The 17609-nt window shown below is 36.0% G+C and overlaps 2 protein-coding genes across 5 annotated transcripts; both read left to right on the top strand.

The window, feature by feature from the left end:
- The first annotated feature begins 4948 nt into the window (after positions 1-4948).
- Positions 4949-8444, top strand: rpz5 (rapunzel 5). Its single transcript, XM_058747377.1, has 2 exons — positions 4949-5086; positions 6680-8444. The coding sequence occupies exon 2, from the start codon at positions 6724-6726 to the stop codon at positions 7903-7905; it is 1182 nt and encodes a 393-aa protein (XP_058603360.1). The 5' UTR covers positions 4949-5086; positions 6680-6723; the 3' UTR covers positions 7906-8444.
- A 511-nt stretch (positions 8445-8955) lies between these two features.
- Positions 8956-14568, top strand: rpz4 (rapunzel 4). Of its 4 annotated transcripts, none has more exons than XM_058747379.1 (3): positions 8956-9072; positions 10998-11058; positions 12170-14568. In XM_058747379.1, exon 3 carries the CDS (start codon positions 12197-12199, stop codon positions 13370-13372), a length of 1176 nt encoding a protein of 391 aa, XP_058603362.1. In that variant the 5' UTR covers positions 8956-9072; positions 10998-11058; positions 12170-12196; the 3' UTR covers positions 13373-14568. The 4 variants fall into 4 exon arrangements, with proteins under 4 accessions (XP_058603362.1, XP_058603363.1, XP_058603365.1 ...); XM_058747380.1 differs by lacking the exon at positions 8956-9072 and adding an exon at positions 9107-9551; XM_058747382.1 differs by lacking the exon at positions 8956-9072 and adding an exon at positions 10471-10491.
- The last annotated feature ends 3041 nt before the right edge of the window (positions 14569-17609 follow it).

Below are 17609 nucleotides of genomic sequence, written 5' to 3'. Positions count from 1 at the left end.
ATTCATTCCCACAACACTTTCAACTTTGACAGGAAGCAACTGCTTCCTTTCCATGAGTGTCACTTTCATGACAGCAATATATGTGTGTGTGTATATATATATATATATATATAAACACAAGGTTTGAGAAAAATGTAACAATCTATTTGAATAAACTGCATTGAAAATATAAACCATTTTTGATCAATTGTTTTTACTGATACTCGCAATTTTCCGATTATTGGTTATTTAAAACCAGGTCTGCAGATTGATGCCATCTAGTGGGTCTCTACAGAAAACACCCAAGGACAAAGGTCAAAGGTCAGTTAATTTATATAATAGAATTAATTATATATTGTTATAATCACACACACACATTTTTATATAAACTAGTAGACTTTTCATATATTTTATTAATTATTGTACAATTTATTGAATAATAAATAACATTAATATCAATATTCAGAATTTTATTTTTATTTTTTTATTTTTTGTTAGGAAAAAATTTTTTCTTGCAGTCTTCAAACTGTACTGAAAAAACAAATCATGTCATGAGAAGTGATTAATCATGGTTGTGCTCTGCGTGGTTATTTATTTTGGGATGCGAGTTTAGTTTAATCTGAATGTGAAGGGTCAAGAGCGTGAGAAAGTAGGAGGAGGAAATAAACATCAATGCAATCTGGGACACAGGAGGAAATTGTTGGGATTAATAAACTGCAGAATAAAATAAACTTTATAAGCAACTCTCTGTGTACTGCAAAGGCTTTATGCAATAAAAAAATACTTTGTAAACTATAGGTTCATACAAATGAAAATTCATCCACAAAGAAGGCTTGTGTGTTAAAGCTGTAAATGGTGTGTTGATCTTGCTTTGGTAAACATGAGTACAGACTTCACAATACATACAGCTGTCTCATACAAAATATCCCTATGATGCACTTTAATAATATCTGTATTTCAGACTACCACAAACAAACATTGTGAGTGTATGTGAAATTTGAAACCATTGACCCTTTTGGCTAAAGTACACAGTGAAAACTTGTCTGACAGGAACTGGTTAAACAAACAGGGTCATATGGGAGGAGTGGATTCCTGTGAACTTTATCTCTAGACTGGGAATGTTTTATTAAAGACTTTTATCTGTTAAATGATTACCATGCAATTTATCCTGGACTGACTTCGGGATGCCAGATGCTCTTTATCTTTTTGTTGAAGGTTTAATGTTATGGATCAATGATTTATAGGATTTATATATTTATACAATGTAAAAATTTATTTTGTGTACTAAAGTAACATTTTAACGGTTAACAGGGCGTGGGATTTTTTTTTCCATTTAACCAACTGGCAACGAACGATCTGCTTTTTATAGCTTCTTTCCTGAGAAAACCACAAGAGTCATCTGTAACACACAGCCTTCCTCTAGTTTTCTATCTTGTCTGTTGCAGTGCTGACAGTCTAACGTTCATGCTGATACATTTTATCTCCGAGTTCTGGGTGGAGCATCACACGATCACCAAAGTGACCCTGTAACTGTGATAAAACCCAAACAATGTGGATGACAATAAACGTCCTTCAGGCAATAATGGATTCACATAACGATTCCTGTGCAAATGGTCAGACGTTACATTTTGAATTCACAACTATAAATCATCCGTGTTTCTGAGCGTGAGGACAACCAGAACAAGATGACAAATTAAGGTTAAATGACAAATGATCATAAATTAACTCCAATGGCCTTCACAGGACAAACCGCTGCGCATTAATGAAGAACTACAAAGCGGTGACCTTCTCTTTTCATCGCTGTCTGGGCTGTAATCACATTTCCCATTTGCATAAGGTTGAGGTTTTTAAAGGGCAGAGAGAGAGATGTTTTAGCAAACCTGACTGAAATCAATACAGACATACTTGAGGTCAGCCAAAACACTGCTAAACAAACTCACCATTAACTGGGATGGTCAAGATGGGAGCTAAACATGGTTTAACACATCCTGCTTTATTCAGCTACTAATATATCACAATTGTTTTTATTAATGATAATTTTATTATTTAGTATACTGTATGTAAATATATGTAACGCTTATGAAATACATTTATCGTGTGGTTTTGAAAGTATATTTTAAAAAGACGCATTAGCCCAGATGTCTTTAGAAGAAGAAAAAAAAATCTATTTTATGTAGAATAAAGTGGCATTACATGAGATTTTTACTGTAGTTACTGTCATTTCCTCTGAAGCTTGTCCAGACCAGAGGAAGCAGAGATATTCAGGTTTGTTATTAAAGCAGTGCTCATCCTTTGCCTTAAGCGAAATGACATGGTTTTCCATAATTCACTGAAAGCTCTCTGCTCACGTCCTGCGATCCGGAAGCAGCTGTTCCCTGACACTGCTTGTTAGAGAAGAAAAGGATGGACAAAGAATTAAACTCAAAATTAATTAGTCAGTCAAAATAAAAAAATAAATAAAAAAACATTTCTTCCCCAAAATGGCAGCTGTTGTGAAGAGACCAGTGCTAAAAACTTTAACACAGCACAATAATATACAGCAGCTCATTTGCATTGGATATTTCCTCATTCGCAGATACAGTATATCTTGTTTGTCTCACATGACAGACGTTGACACATTTACAGTGAAGCACGCATTGAATTTGTTCCAACGAAACATTCACAATGCACTTCAATTTGGTAGCCAAGACAAACCACATGGTTACATCTTGATAATTCTTGGAAGACCCAGCTGTATGATCTTTTAGTTTCAGTTAAGAGGACAAACCTGTCTGAATAATTTCAACTTAACAGTTAGTCAACATGACCTGCAGCTAATTCCCACATAAAATAATTCCCACAATAGGCATGCTAATACTTGTTTACTTGTAGAAGAAAATCTGATTCACTGTCTACTAGTACAGATTTGTAAAATGGACATTAAAAAGCTAGCCTTTTTATACTATATCATATTTTGTTTCAGGTAAATAAGAAATCTATCTGAACCAAAGTGACATCTTGTGGCTGCATACATAAGCACTTCACTACTCACAGTAAACATGACAGATTCTGAACATGAGATGCACTGACTATTAACGTGCCTAGATTTTTACTAATAAATGTTTAAGATGAGGATAAGATTTTAAAAAACATCACTAGGTAAAAAGCTAATGTTGTTCTGGTGATTGCTGAGGCAAGCAACACTATTACTGTTGCTCATATCTACTTTTCAAAACCTCTAAGCGTAAGCAATAAACTTGTGTTGTGCATAAATCAGATGTCAGATTTTCCATTTACTTTAATTCAACACTCATAATAAATAGTATTGATGATAAATTCATGCAATGAACTATGCTGCCCTTTCTTGCACACCTTGCGTAACTGTCAATCTGAGAGATTTGTTGTTGTTCAGACCAAAGCAAAAACTTAATCCACTTTTTTACATCCAACTTTACATCATGACTCATGCTAAATTAGAAACAATAATGCATGGGCAGGGATGTCAAACACAGTGAAGGATTATTCAGAAGACACACCTTAAAACACTACAAGATATGGAAGCTGTTTTCAGTCATTCATTCATTGCTTTAATATTTCAGACCATCTTTGCCTAATAGTGTGCTTTATAGAGACCACTGACAAATCAAACTATATGCTTATATTTTCTTTAATTCTGTTGCGAAGATATTCTGGATGGTTTCTTAATCAATGCTAGGTGAAAAGTAACAGCACTCTTGTCAACAAGCTGTACAATTTGAGGTATCATTCATGCCTGTACAATATGAGAAGAGAAGTTTAATTCTTATAGTTAGGAAATTATGTGCATTAGTCATTTGATTGCACTTCTAATAGACAGCCTAAATTTGGAAAGTATCTGCCACATCACACTCTAGGGCCCTTTTTACTGTTTCTCATGCATGTGCACCAGCGATCACACCCAGCATTACTGTGCACGTCATTGTTTATTAACAAAACTGATTTGCATAGTGCGAGATCTAACAGTGACGTGAAGATTTGAAATGCTAAAGCCAGACCCTCTGTAATCCACAACAGCCCCCCCACTGTTCTTCTACAGATGAGTCAATGCATGCCAGCGTGTCCCAGCGACCGCTTCAGCACAAAGGCTCTGGGTTTGTCCGCCTTTCTATGCTGCAAACAGTAGAGTCTTTCTTTAGCATGTAAAGCAGGGTGACGGAAGTGACCTAGAAGCATCGGGCCCGCAAGGGCCGTTTTCACGCTAATTTCAGACTGCCATGTTGCTCGCCAAAGTCTCCTAAAAGAAGAACAATGTGAAGACTACAGTTTATTTATTTGCATTTAAAAATAATTAATTTAACCCTTTGATGCATGGTGTCTACTATTGTTTGGGCCATTCATAGTGTGTGATATTATATGCAAATTACTTATCTTTGACATACACACAATTCTGGTACATCAGTTTTATACGTCATTAAGATTTTTATGACAGCATAAATTCAACATTCAAATTGCAGTGGACAAATGTGGTATGCGAATATTTATATTCTTGTTTTGATGAAAGAAAAACAATACATTTTTCTCTTTGTCATTTAATTAATTATGCATGAGAGGGATTGTATTATATATAAAATTATATAATGTTTAATGTTTTTTGAAGTCTTTATGCTCACCAAGGCTGTATTTATTTGATCAAAAATACAGTAAAATAGTAATATTGTGATATATTCTTACAATTCAAAATAACTGTTTTCGATTTCAGTTTATTTTAAAATGTAATTTATTCAGCTTGCCATATCGTCCCATACAGAAGCCAATGAGAGTGTCTGTACCCATGACAACACATGTAGAAGGGCAGAGCATGCAGAATGTTTCAAATGGAAAGACGCTTCTAAGCATTTCTGGCACTATACCACTGCATGCTGATTTTTCTCAAAGAAGGCATGTTTACAGGATGTTATCTGTCTGTGTGCCTGTCCCTCGTCTCTTCTAGTGGGCTCAGAAGAATGCTGGCAGGGGATGGAGTTAATCTGAAGGGGGAGTGCCGCAGGAGAGAGTCTATATATACATGTGGACCCTGGGAGGCTGGTGCTTTTAGTTGGACTCTGTTGGAACACTAGAGAACACCTCTGAACATTTCACCAGACTAACGGTGAGTATTCTTTTTTTTTGGTCTTTGTCCATTTCCATTTATCATCTTTTCATTTCTCTTTTTTTCATCTTTTTTGTTATTTTATTGGCACAGCTTCAAAAACTTTATAGAGCATTCAATAAAAAGTCACAAAATACAAAAATAAAAATAGCTGGCCTGTGATCTATGCTTTTTGTCATGAAGAGTTGGAGAAGACACTTTGTAGGAATCATTGTGATGTAGATGCCAGTCAATATTGACTTAAGCACAAGATCCTGCCATATTATGAGCATATAATACTGGATGTTGTGCATAAGTCAATATACTTACTGCCACGAAGCTATAAGCTGCATTTGGATAGAAATAAGGGATGTGGCTCTGAACTTGAACAGTTCCTCTTTTTTAGAATCAGTTGGTTGGTTCCTTTCCTTTTTTCCACTGAGTAGAACCATCAAAAACTGTGTTTTCTGATGCAAATCATTAGACTGAATTTCTTTTAAACTTATTTTCCTACATTTTATTTTCTTATGAAGTCATTTTCTTTCTCAAATCGGACACATCCTGGAGTTTTAATTTCAAAGCCATCTTAATTATTCTTACAAAGGAGGACTTGAAACAATCAGGATCATTGTATTGTTCAGTAAGTATTGTTTTGCTCCTAATTCCATTGAGATCAGAATGCTCTTTTAAAAGATGCATTGTTGAGTCATAAATTCCAAATACGAGTTATACATACTTATCATTCATAATAAAAGCTACTGAATTTCCATAATTGTTCACATAATCCACTAAATCATTATGTGAGACATTATTGCAACAGAGCCAAATTAAGTGTTTGATGTTTGAAATATGTTCATCAAATGTCAGGTTTAGTCTTGTATTTTTATTTGTGTTTACTTTGCATGTAAAAATCTGAGTCATATGGTGTAGAATATGGTTTTACCGCTGGACAAGTGTATTGGTTACAGATTTTCTCAGATCTGGGTGTGCCTTTTTTCTGTATATTGAGTCTTGGGAAATTAGATACGAGTGTGAGATCATCTCCCTTGTGTAATCGAAGTGCCCAGAAATGTCCTGAAATGCTTAACAGCTAAAGCCGTCAAATATATTCTCCCAGCAACCCCTCCTGAAAACATCTGCTTTGCTATACATCTGGGGTTTAAATGCTGAATTATTCCCCAAAGAAGGGGAGTGAACAGCTCTCCAATTCACGACGACTGTGTGCTCACAATACTAATAATAAAGTGTGCTTTGAAGCACAAAAAAACTTTTAGCATGTTTGCTTTATTAATTCTTATAGTAGACACCTGATCTGCCTTTATTGTTGTATAATTTGCTGAGACTTAGCTGGCAGGGTGTAAGGTGGAACAGGACATGCCCGAACAAGACCATTTTTTTTTCAAATGGCTCGAGCCCATGGAAAACATGTATAAATGTACAAACACTCTGGTATTTCTGCCCCTGTGGTCTGGCTGTCCAATTCATCTCAGGTTACTGTTAAGGTCCCATCCTGAGCAAACAAATATGACCCTTAGAAATGTCTGCATTGATTTTAGTATTGATTTTTATGTTGTGGCTTCCACTTTATGATATATATGCCTTGATCTGTTACAGACAAGGGTAAGAAGGATAAGACGTCCTCTCTGATTTGAACCACAATGAATCGGGTGGAAGAATGGGTTTTGGAGAACAAGGACAAGATCGAGAAAGGAGTGGAAATCATGGGGCAAGGCTGCGAGGTTTTAGCAGCCACCGTGGGACAGTTCCACCCCATCCTGGAGGCCGTGTTTTTGGCCTCGGCCGAGCTCCTCGGAAACCCAGAAAGCAAAGAGGCCAAGTTCCTCACTGAGCAGTTTGAAAAGATCAACCAGAAACTTGAAGGTATTCGAGATGAAATCGACCAAATCGCTTTGGAGTTGCAGCGAACGACCATGAATAAGCAGAACTTTGACTATGAGGCGAAGATAATCAGTCAATACGAGAAGTTTCAAGACTTTGTCAATGCGAAGCCCAAGTTCAAGGAGAAGAAGAAGGAGAAGTTTATAACCCAGTATGAGAACACTGGTCGCGATCTGAACATTGATTCCTTGTACAATGCTGTAACTGGAGAGAATATCTCTGGAGATGCCATGTTGGACACGGTGCTGACCACAGAGCAAAGGAGCAGGAAGCCAGTGGAGGAGTTCTGTGCCAGACTGAAGAAGCTATTTGTCATGGGAATTATAGCAATAATGGGTCACACCGCCCTGAAAGAGGGAGCGGTAGGCGAGGCCATGGTGAAGAAATGGCAGGATCGCATGGAAGAAGTAGAGACACGCATGAAAGCGGCGGTGGATGACTGCATTGAGAATTTCCCTCTGCAGGCCAAGACGGATGTGGAGAATCAACTTCTGGAGTGTCAAGCCAACGTTGACCCAGAGTTCACGGGATTTATACTGGATATGCTTGCGAAGAAGTATTACTGGGTTTCCTGGTCAGTTCGGGTCTTCAATCACAGTGGCATATTCTTCTGGAATTGGCTTGCTGGCAAAAAGTACCATGGAAGTGGTGGAGGTGGCAGCTTTTTTGATCTTCTGACCCCAAACAACATCAGAATTGTGGTGTCTTTCAGTGGAGACCCGAAACCGATTAACAAGAGCCAGATTGTAGATCAGATAGATACGCAAAAGTTGAAGGGGAACATGCAGTCTGTGGCTCAGACACTGTGGAACATGTTTCCCAACACTGTGGTCCATGCCATTAGCTGCTATAAGAAAGTAGAAGAGAAAAACAACTTCCAGCCAGAATGTTTCTACTTTGGGAGGCACAAAAAGGCATACCTGTGCATTCATTCTGAATAGACATGCAAAAAATTTAATTGGCAATCAGCCGTCTACGTATATACTTCTGGTTTAGAAATTTTGATTGTATTAAATAGTTGAACATTATAAAGCAAACAATACTGAATTGTTATTGTGCACCTACAAGGAGAAAGTATATTATTGCTGGTTCACTTTATTTTCACATGTCAGTGCATAAAAGGACCATAAAGAAATTTATGTGTGTGACCAAACATAAATGTGTACATTTCAGATAAAAAAAAAATATGTTTTGTAGTTTAGAATACATTTGAAAGAGTGGTTGAGTGGAGAAAACTTATACGATCAACAGATTCATGGGATTTCACTGTTTGTCGTGGTGTTTACAATCAAAAAGCATTTAATTTAAACTTTAGATTGTAGTAAAAGTCTTTCCTGGAAAAATGCTATAATAAGCATTCAGTTAACTAGCTATATATACTCTGTAACCCAAGAATCATGTCCGTTTCTTGTTTATGATTGTATGTAATCACAAATAAAACAACTATGATCTAGAAATTTGTTTCAAAGTATCAACAGCCATCCAAATGGAGCATATTCAAGACAGATATTATACTTTTTTATTAAACTTACTGTACGCTAATCCGTCACATCCGTTTGTTTTCATTTGCAAGGTAAATATAAGGTTCATATTTTAAAAGTAATGTATAAGAGACTCATAAAAGAGACTGAATGTAGATATTTTAAATGATTTCCCCTTACAAAACTTACTATGGTAACCATATTGCAAATAATTAAAGGGCAACACTTCAATTCTAGAACTGCACTATAGTGTTTTGTGAAAACTATGGTTACTGTGGTAAATTCTAAGGGGTAAAGGACAATACTTACCTCATTCTCTTTAACAAAAGTTGTACTATAGTAAATTGGTGTAAACCATGGTACATTTAGTAATTTTTATAGCCTACTTAAATATTTATTTCACACCAGACACATAAAACATACATCGTATTTTGGTGGAAACTATGTTATGTTACAGTTGTAAATTTTGTAATGGATAAAGGACAATACTTGAAATTCCTTCAGAGTGTAGTTGAAGGGTGTGCCACGCGCTTGAGAAGAACCAGCGCATGATCAGACGTTGAGCGAGACAGATCAGCGTGAACTTTAGCTTTATTTTATTCAAAGCCATTTGTGATCGATTGGAAGGTGAGTTTGGTTCATAACAGTACGTATTTGTTCTCTAAACGTCAATAACATAAGGATTTCGTTGGTCTGTGCGCGGTAGTTTGAGTTTTTGCTCATGAAAAGTTTTTGGGCGTTTCTCTTCACAGTCTGCTCTGTCTGTGACATTTTCTCCAGACATCGATGTGTTTTAAACACGAGTGAGATGCGTAACGAATAGATTTTTCACGCAAAAATGAACTAATTTAATCGCATTTGTTACCGTTCTGAAGAACTCTAAGAGTTTGTTTGACTATTATCGGTGGGCTGCCGACTAAACCAGGAAGTGCTTCTTATGTCAACAGACATTGTATTAACTTTTCCAGCCTGATATCTGAAGTAAATCCTATCTGAAGGAAATATTTATTCGCTTCCCCTTCTTTTCTTAAGAAGTGTCGGTGGACTTGTTATTAACTAAATTAATCTGCATCCTGGGACAAAAGAAAGACCTACCTTTGCGTCAGGTACGGGGCAACGCACAGGGTGTTGGATGTCGTGTCTCTCTGAAGCTGTTTATTTTGCGAAAATTACCAACTGTCATGACTTTACGCTGTCCCACGTTTTACACTTCGACTGCTTAACAAACAATAAAGAAAGAAAGAATAGGGAAAAATAGACATCAAGTATTACATGTGAAATATAATTCAGTTGAAATTATTTGTAAAAACCGCGAAGGACGCAAATGTTTTCTGGAAGAATGGTAAGTTGCCCTGGACAACGGTAATGGAAAAAATTTGCAGGCCCGCCTGTGATTGACCAATCAGAATCAAGTATTCGAGACAGCGTCTTTAATGTTAAATTACAGGCCTTATCCCAGTTTTATCACAAATCTTTGGATATGTTGCTTCATAAACTGACAAAACATATTTTCAACTACATTAACTAAAGCTAAAATTGTAACAACTTTATTTTATCATGTGCCATCGTTGAAATTGTTCTATGTTGGATTGTAACCCATAGGAGATCTGACTTTTTTAATATGTGTGTGTTATGAATTCAGCTGAGGCTATAAGCTAATGGGCCCACTTAGTGTATTAAATTAGTCATTCATTTTGTGTGATCCATGCCAACAGATCTTTACAACGGTCAGCATTTCAAATATGCACACATGTCTATTTTGGTTGAGTGGTGAACACTGCGAAATTAGTGAGATTTCATCTTGTAACACTGCAATTTTGTAGCTACTGCCCAAGTGAAAAAGAGCACAATGTGGATGTCTGGAGAGAAGCTGACATGGTGTTTTCCTTGTCTTGTTTCCATGGTTACTGAGGTGCTTTGGAAAAAAAGGTTCTTGCTCAGCTAGTTGAACTAGCCTGCTAATCATTTCCACACCTGTGTTGGCACCAGCCAGAAATGTTAATGGAAAATCATCAGTTCGTCAATCATCAATCGTATCATTATATGGTAATAGGTTGTATTTATTTAATATTACACCACCAATCAAAGGTTTGCACACACCTACTCAAAAAAAGTTATCACAGGACATTAAGTCAGTCAAGTATGTCCAAACTTTGGACTGGTAGTGCATATGATCTTCTTGGAAGTTTTAAAATGACCTAACACGCTATTTTCTTCTCTTAACAAAAAAAAGCAAAGCTTTGTATTGGCCTACTCTGTGTTGCATCATTATCATTTGGAAAAGGGGAAATCCATTTGAACTGTTTCCAATTGAAATGTCTGTCCTCTGTATTTTTATGCATTGCATACTGTGACTAAGTGTTCAAATATTATTTGACAATTCTTTTAGTGCATGTTTGAGTTGCATGAATGCATCTGGCCCATTTCTTTCATGAACGTGTAGGTGTGGTTGTCAGGGAGAGCAAGCATCTGTTAGCATGTGTACATACACCTGGTGTGTATTGTTGCTGCTTTTATGATTTGTATAACACATTTCTTTTATCTTTTTACAGCAAGCCCACCCTGACTCACATTGACCACTCAAAGGTTGAGAGGAAACGAGGACTAACAAATGTAAGTTTCTTTCCATATACCACTCTCAGAAGACAAAGGCCTCGCTTACTAAAGCTGACTTAATTTTTCAATTAAGAAAATAGCATATTTTGTCTATTTTTGCAAAATAAAAAATGTTAAAATGCATTGCATGGCTAAAATTTGGTATTACTACATGTAAAAGCCTCCTTTAAATATGGATATGCAATTTGTTAGATTGCACAAGCTAATTATTAGCCTTAGTAAATCAGAGCCTTTGAGGAATAATTCACCAAAAAAAAAAATGCTGGAAATGTACTTACACTCAGGCCTTTCAAGATGTAAATGAGTTTGTTTCATCCTTAGAGCAAATTTTGAGAAGTGTAGCATTACATCACTTGCTCACCAATGGATCCTCTGCAGTGAATGGGTGCCGTCAGAATGAGAGTCCAAACAGCTGATAAAAACATAGCAATAATCCACAAGTAACCCACACCACTCCAGTCCATCAATTAACATCTTGTGAAGCAAAAAGCTGCGTGTTCGTAAGAAACAAATCTATCATTAATATGTATTAACTTCAAACTGTTGCTTTAGAGAGTCCTCTAAAGTCATCTCTCATCTCATCTAAGTGAGGAGAGAAATATGCACAGATAAATCTCCATTTACAAGTGAAAACAGTCTAAAACAGCTCTAAACAAATATGTATGTGGAGACAACAGAAGATGTACTTTTTCACCGGAGAAAACGTTATTATGGATTATGGACTCATATTTTGGCCAGAAGCGACTGTTAACATTTTAAACGACTTGATGACTGATTTGTTTCTTACAAACATGCCGCTTTTCACTTTTCAAGATGTTAATTGATGGACTGGAGTGGTGTGGATTATTGTGATGTATTTATCAGCTGTTTGGACTGTCATTCTGACGGCACCCATTCACTGCAGAGGATCAATTGGTGTAATGCTAAATTTCTCCAAATCTGTTCCAATGAAGAAATGAACTCCTCTACATCTTGGATGGCATGAGGGTGAGTACGTTTTCAGCAAATTGTCATTTTTTGGTGAACAATTCCTTTAAACTAAAAACAACTTCCTGAAAATAGAATTATGCTGTTTCAAGTACTTATATAATGATCTTATTTTACACAGAGACGTTTTTGCTTTTGAAACTAAAAGATGGCCGATCAGCTGCAGAAACTTGTTTCACAGAAGAAGGATGTTGTCGAGACCGTCATGGAAGTGTTTGAGAAGGGCGCAGAAGTGGTGGCCAGCATCGCTGGAGATCTGTTCCCTGTGTTCTCCATCGCAGCTCCGATCGTGAAGCTGATGTTGGATAACGTGGAAAGCAAAGAGGCCGAGTACATGAAGGAGCAGTTCCAGAAAGTGCGAGATCGACTGGAAGTCGTTTCTGAAGAAGTCCAGCAGATAAACCAGGAGATCAAAAAGAGCGGCATAGATGCAACCTACTTCTCCGTGGAGGAGAATCTAACCAACCAATTCCGCAAATTCATGGACGTCTTGAATGCGAAACCTAAATTCAGAGAGGTCAGAAAGAAAACGTTCCTGGAGCACTTCAACAGGACTGGGGGTGATAAAAACCTGCACACTCTTTATAACGCCGTAACCGGAGATAACTTCTCAGGAGAGTCTGTGCTGGAAATCACTCTGAATTATGAGCAGAAGAGCCGCAGAGCGGTGGAGGAGTTTTGCGCTACACTCAAGAAACTGTTCTGCGTTGGTTTGATCGCCTTACTGGGACACGCAGCATTGAAAGGCGATGATAATGAGGAGAAGCTGCTTCAACATTGGAGTGAGAAGATGAAAGTGGTGCAGGATAAAATGAACGTCGTGATTGAAGACTGCATCAACAGCTTTCCGACACAGGCCGAGCTGGACGCCAAACACATAGTGAGAGACCAGAGTGACAAAAGGAACCAGCAACTAGCCGACTTGCTGGTAGAGCACCTGAAAAAGAAGTACGACTGGGTTTGCTGGTCAGTCCGCGTCTTTAACTCCCCCACCGGCATGTTCACCAACAAGAAAGACTTCCACGGTTTGACGGGAAAGAGTCGCTTTCAGGTGCCATCGTCAGATGACAAGCTAAATGTTGTGGTCTCCTATAGCGCCTCGCCTGAACCCATCGATAAAGCCCGGATACAGAGCCTGATTTCGGAGCAGAAGAAGATCACGATGACGCCGTTGGCTGAACTGCTTTTTGAGACAATCCCTTTAAGTGTGGTTCACACAATCAAGACCTCATGCAAAGATCTGGGCTTCTCCAGCAGCTTCTCTGACGAGCTGCACTTCTTTGAGGAGTTCAAGAGCTTCTGTGTCTTTCTTCATTCTGCTTAAACAAGGAGGGGAAATAGAAAGATTAACAGCAGATGTTGTAGGATGATATTCGATTCAACCATTATAATTAGACTACTTAGCCTCTCTAAGGTTATGCCTTGTGACCAAAATCAACTATTGTACTCTACAATCTTTCTTTTTTCATCTTTTTCCTAGTATTTCCTTTATCTCTGCTTGTTTTAAAGCTGTAAATGAACACTTCAATATATCAAATTTGTGTTTTCAATATACCAATGTTTTGTACTCCGTTATTAGTGTGTTTGGTGGGTGACGGTAGGGTTTTAGAGACTAGGCTGGGAAAATAGGTAGTCTTGTTGGTGCCGATATAGCCTTGTGTGCAGCGTGCCCGACATACAGCACTGTTGCGTCATGTTTGCACAGTTGTGTTTAAGAGTTGTGAGGAAGAACTAATTGCTAGATTTGACAAAGTTTTACAGGTTTTTAACATCACATTTTTGACAGAAACACTTCTAGGTAATTAGCTATTCTCAAGCAAAACTGAATATTTGTTTTTATATATATATATATATATATATATATATATATATATATACATACACATACATACACAAGTCCTTACCTTAATATATAAACAAATAATAAATAAAACAAATAAAATTAAAGGACAACGCGTAGAAAAAAAGATTTAAAAAAAAAATGTGACAGAGAGAACTTGAGGAAGGAGCTTGAGTTTTCTTAAGTTTGTCTGAACTTTTAATACTTTTAATATTTGGATGGACTTCTGATTACAAAGTATGCACACATTTTTCAACTGTGTTTTCTCTATAGCATGTGTTTTAGCAAGGGTTGCTGCAAAATGTTTTTCTGTCATTTTATTTCTATTATTGTCCCTTAATCTATTTCAGATTTTACTCGCCCCTAAACGGCAAGTCGAAACACTTTACTAGACAGTCAGGTCTCTTTCTGCCTAAGTAAGCAGTTCTTGGCTGTAATTTACAAGTGAACCAGACAGTCTGGTGAAGTTACTCCAGAACAAATTTCACTACAGTTAAAGGTTTAGACAAGAACCTGCACAAGTGACCACTATAGATTCTGACTGAGCACATACTCTGTTGTTGGTAAAATAAATACATGTATTTAGCAAGGATGCATTGAGCTGATTAAAACTGACTGTTAAGGCATGTATAATGTTATAAAATATTTCTATTTCAAATAAATATTAATCAAAGAATCAACACTGGTAATGTTTCTTGAGCTGCAAATAAGAATATTAGAATTATTTCCGAAGGACTGAAAATTCATCTTTGCATTCCATGAATAAATTACATTTTAAAATACATTCAGATAGAAAACAGTTATTTTAAATTGTAATAATATTTTACAATATATCTGTTTTACTGTATTTGTGATCAAATAAATGCAGGCTTGGTGAGCAGAAGAGACTTCTAAAAGTCTACTGGTTTCTGAGCATCCAAGTTGACATGAAATCAAAATTGACACTATTTATTTCACTATAATGGATGATTCCAAATGAAACTATAAAAAATCTGTCTAAACCTAACAAACATAGATGCATCATAAAGCAAAAACATCTGCATTTTGTTGACAACAAAGATATTGCTGAATGAAGTATGCAACCTACATTTTCTCTTGAAATTGATTAATAAACAAACAATCATAAATCAGTCTAACATTTATATGTTTATATATATATATATATATATATATATATATATGTTTACGTGTCTGTGTGTTTAACATCATCACTGTTCAAGTTCTCATGGTAGAGATACAGAATCCTCTACCACCACATTATTGGATTTGGACACTTCAAAGATTCTGTTACAGACTGTTTCAGATGAAATCTGATAACTTGAGCTCTCAGTGAAAACATTTCCACACATGATCTCATCTGCACGTCTTTGGAAGCCAGGACTGTACTGATATTACTCAAACATTCTGCTAAGGGTTTGTTTAAGCCTTGATCATTTAAGCCTTCCAAGTCTCTGATAGAATGTTCAGCATTAAAAATGTAACCAATAGAGCCATCATGACATTTGCATATATATGCATACTGAATAGTGATTGGTATTGTCTTCCCTGCATACTATTTATAGCCATCCTTACACTGTACACTGACTGTGTTGATTCTCGTGTGATATGAAACGATATGGCATTTCATTTACACAGAGCCAAGGCTGAAATGCAAGCTTACTGAAAATGTCAGCACTATTCTTTTGCTGCCTTTCAAGCAGTGATATTTCCTTCATAAAATGAAAATCCAATCATTGCATCGGTTATATATGGTGCAAATTATTTCCATTGTGGAATTATACCAAATGCATTTTTAGACAATAAACTTGTCGCTGCTGGACAGCTGTGATGTTGTACGTCTGCCTTTCAACTCCGTTTCACTGGATATAGAAATAGATTTACTGTGAAACACCCATCAAACCCTGTAATTATGCACAGGAGCCACAAACGGACCTATTATTATCTCAGGATTTGTCCCACCCTATGACAGTGGTCAAAAACAAACCTAGAATAGAAAACAAAAATGCCAACACTTTACATTTAAATGTAAAGACAACAATATTATAACTGAACACTACAGATTCATATAAAATCACTGCTACACTGTAAAACAAAAAATTGTAAAAACAGGGCAAAATGTACTGTTATAATATGAAGGAATTAATTTTTTTGAAGGCGTTTTACATATTTATTTTAATATTGCTTGGTTAACAGAAATGTCTTTAAAATTACCAGTACAATTTTGTTTTATTTATTTATTTTTATTTTTTGCAGTGAATACAGCAAATTATTTTTCAAAGTTAAGTATAACCAAGATTATTGGAGTAGGTTTTACAAGAAAATATATTTCAGTCTTTCTACTTAAGAATTTGTTTAATATATTTAATATGTGCTACTTGCCATTTCTTTATAAATAATTGAGAAATTTACTAGTTTCTGAGTGAAAATTGTTTGTACAACATTTCTTTTCAGTGTAGAAAATAAAGTACATTATAAATTGTAGAATGATGATTGCAAAGCAAATCTTGACCAAACATGAGCTATAAATTAATTTAATTAACAAATTTACACCTTAAAATGACTAAACTGAAAGAGAACTTTAATCAAGGCAAGAATTATGATAACCTCCATCTCTGATGTTAGCTATTATGCACATTAAATTGCTGAAATCTCATTCAAAGGATGTCGGTCTTTCAGTTTTGTACAACTGCGTCACCGTTCACTGAGGAAGAAATTTGTGGCGTTTTGGTACTTTCCACAGCCAGCAGCTCCTCATCACTGCATCTGGGTAGAGTAAATACTGCAACAGCTGTCTTGTGTCAGTACTAGTATATTACAGCCAAAAGCCTTTAGCTTATGTCAGCCCAGCAAAACCACAGGACAAAAGCTATGAAGACACTTTCAAAATCAATAAATTCAATCCATTTCCTTTACAGAAAACCAACTGACGGTTGGAAAAGTCCTACTAAAACACACCAACAAACCATGATTTGCCACTTACAAGTCACAAGTCATTAAACCTCATCACTGACAAATCTGAAACATAGAATACAACTCCAGTCTGTATTGTTGTGTACTTGACTCACAATTGATTTGAGTGGAGTATAACATTAGCATGTTGCTAAGCTATCATTATATACTCCAGTAAGCATAAAAATACATAGCCTGCACACAAATATTGGGAAGTTTAGGACTTTACTGTTATCTGTCCTTTTTAGTACTGAATGGAATGTAAATACTTAAAATTAACATTATAATTCTCTTACCCTGTTTGGATTTCACCCCAGCTAGCAGGAACGTACATTAGCAGGCTAACATTCTGGCAAGGTTCTCTCAAAGTTATGAACAGTTCCATTAATAAATGTTTATTCAAAGTTATCTGGTTTTTAATAATGTTTTCAAAGTGTATGCACAAAAACATAATTTATACATTGTTCATGGAATGTTTTTCTGAAACATTTTAGTTGGTCTAACGTTTTTTAAACGTTACTAGTTACTACTTGTTTCGGTTGATTCAGAGAACATTCAAAAGTAAAGTTTTCATAATCTTTACAAAATTATAAAATGAATGTTTTCGCTACCATAACCAAGAAAAAAATAATAATTAAAAGATGAATTTTTGTGCAGTCTAAGAACATTCAGAAATAAAAACCTTAAAATGTTGTCTAGGTAGCTCAGAAGGTTTTAGAACAGAGCTAGTTTTGTACATCTGTTTATTTAAAATGAATGAGTGTGCAGTTCC

This window comes from Onychostoma macrolepis, chromosome 16 (assembly GCF_012432095.1).
Source record: "Onychostoma macrolepis isolate SWU-2019 chromosome 16, ASM1243209v1, whole genome shotgun sequence".
NCBI classification, from domain to species: Eukaryota; Metazoa; Chordata; class Actinopteri; order Cypriniformes; family Cyprinidae; genus Onychostoma; species Onychostoma macrolepis.
Note: the sequence above shows the minus strand (reverse complement) of the source record. Positions and strands in the feature narration are given on the sequence as shown.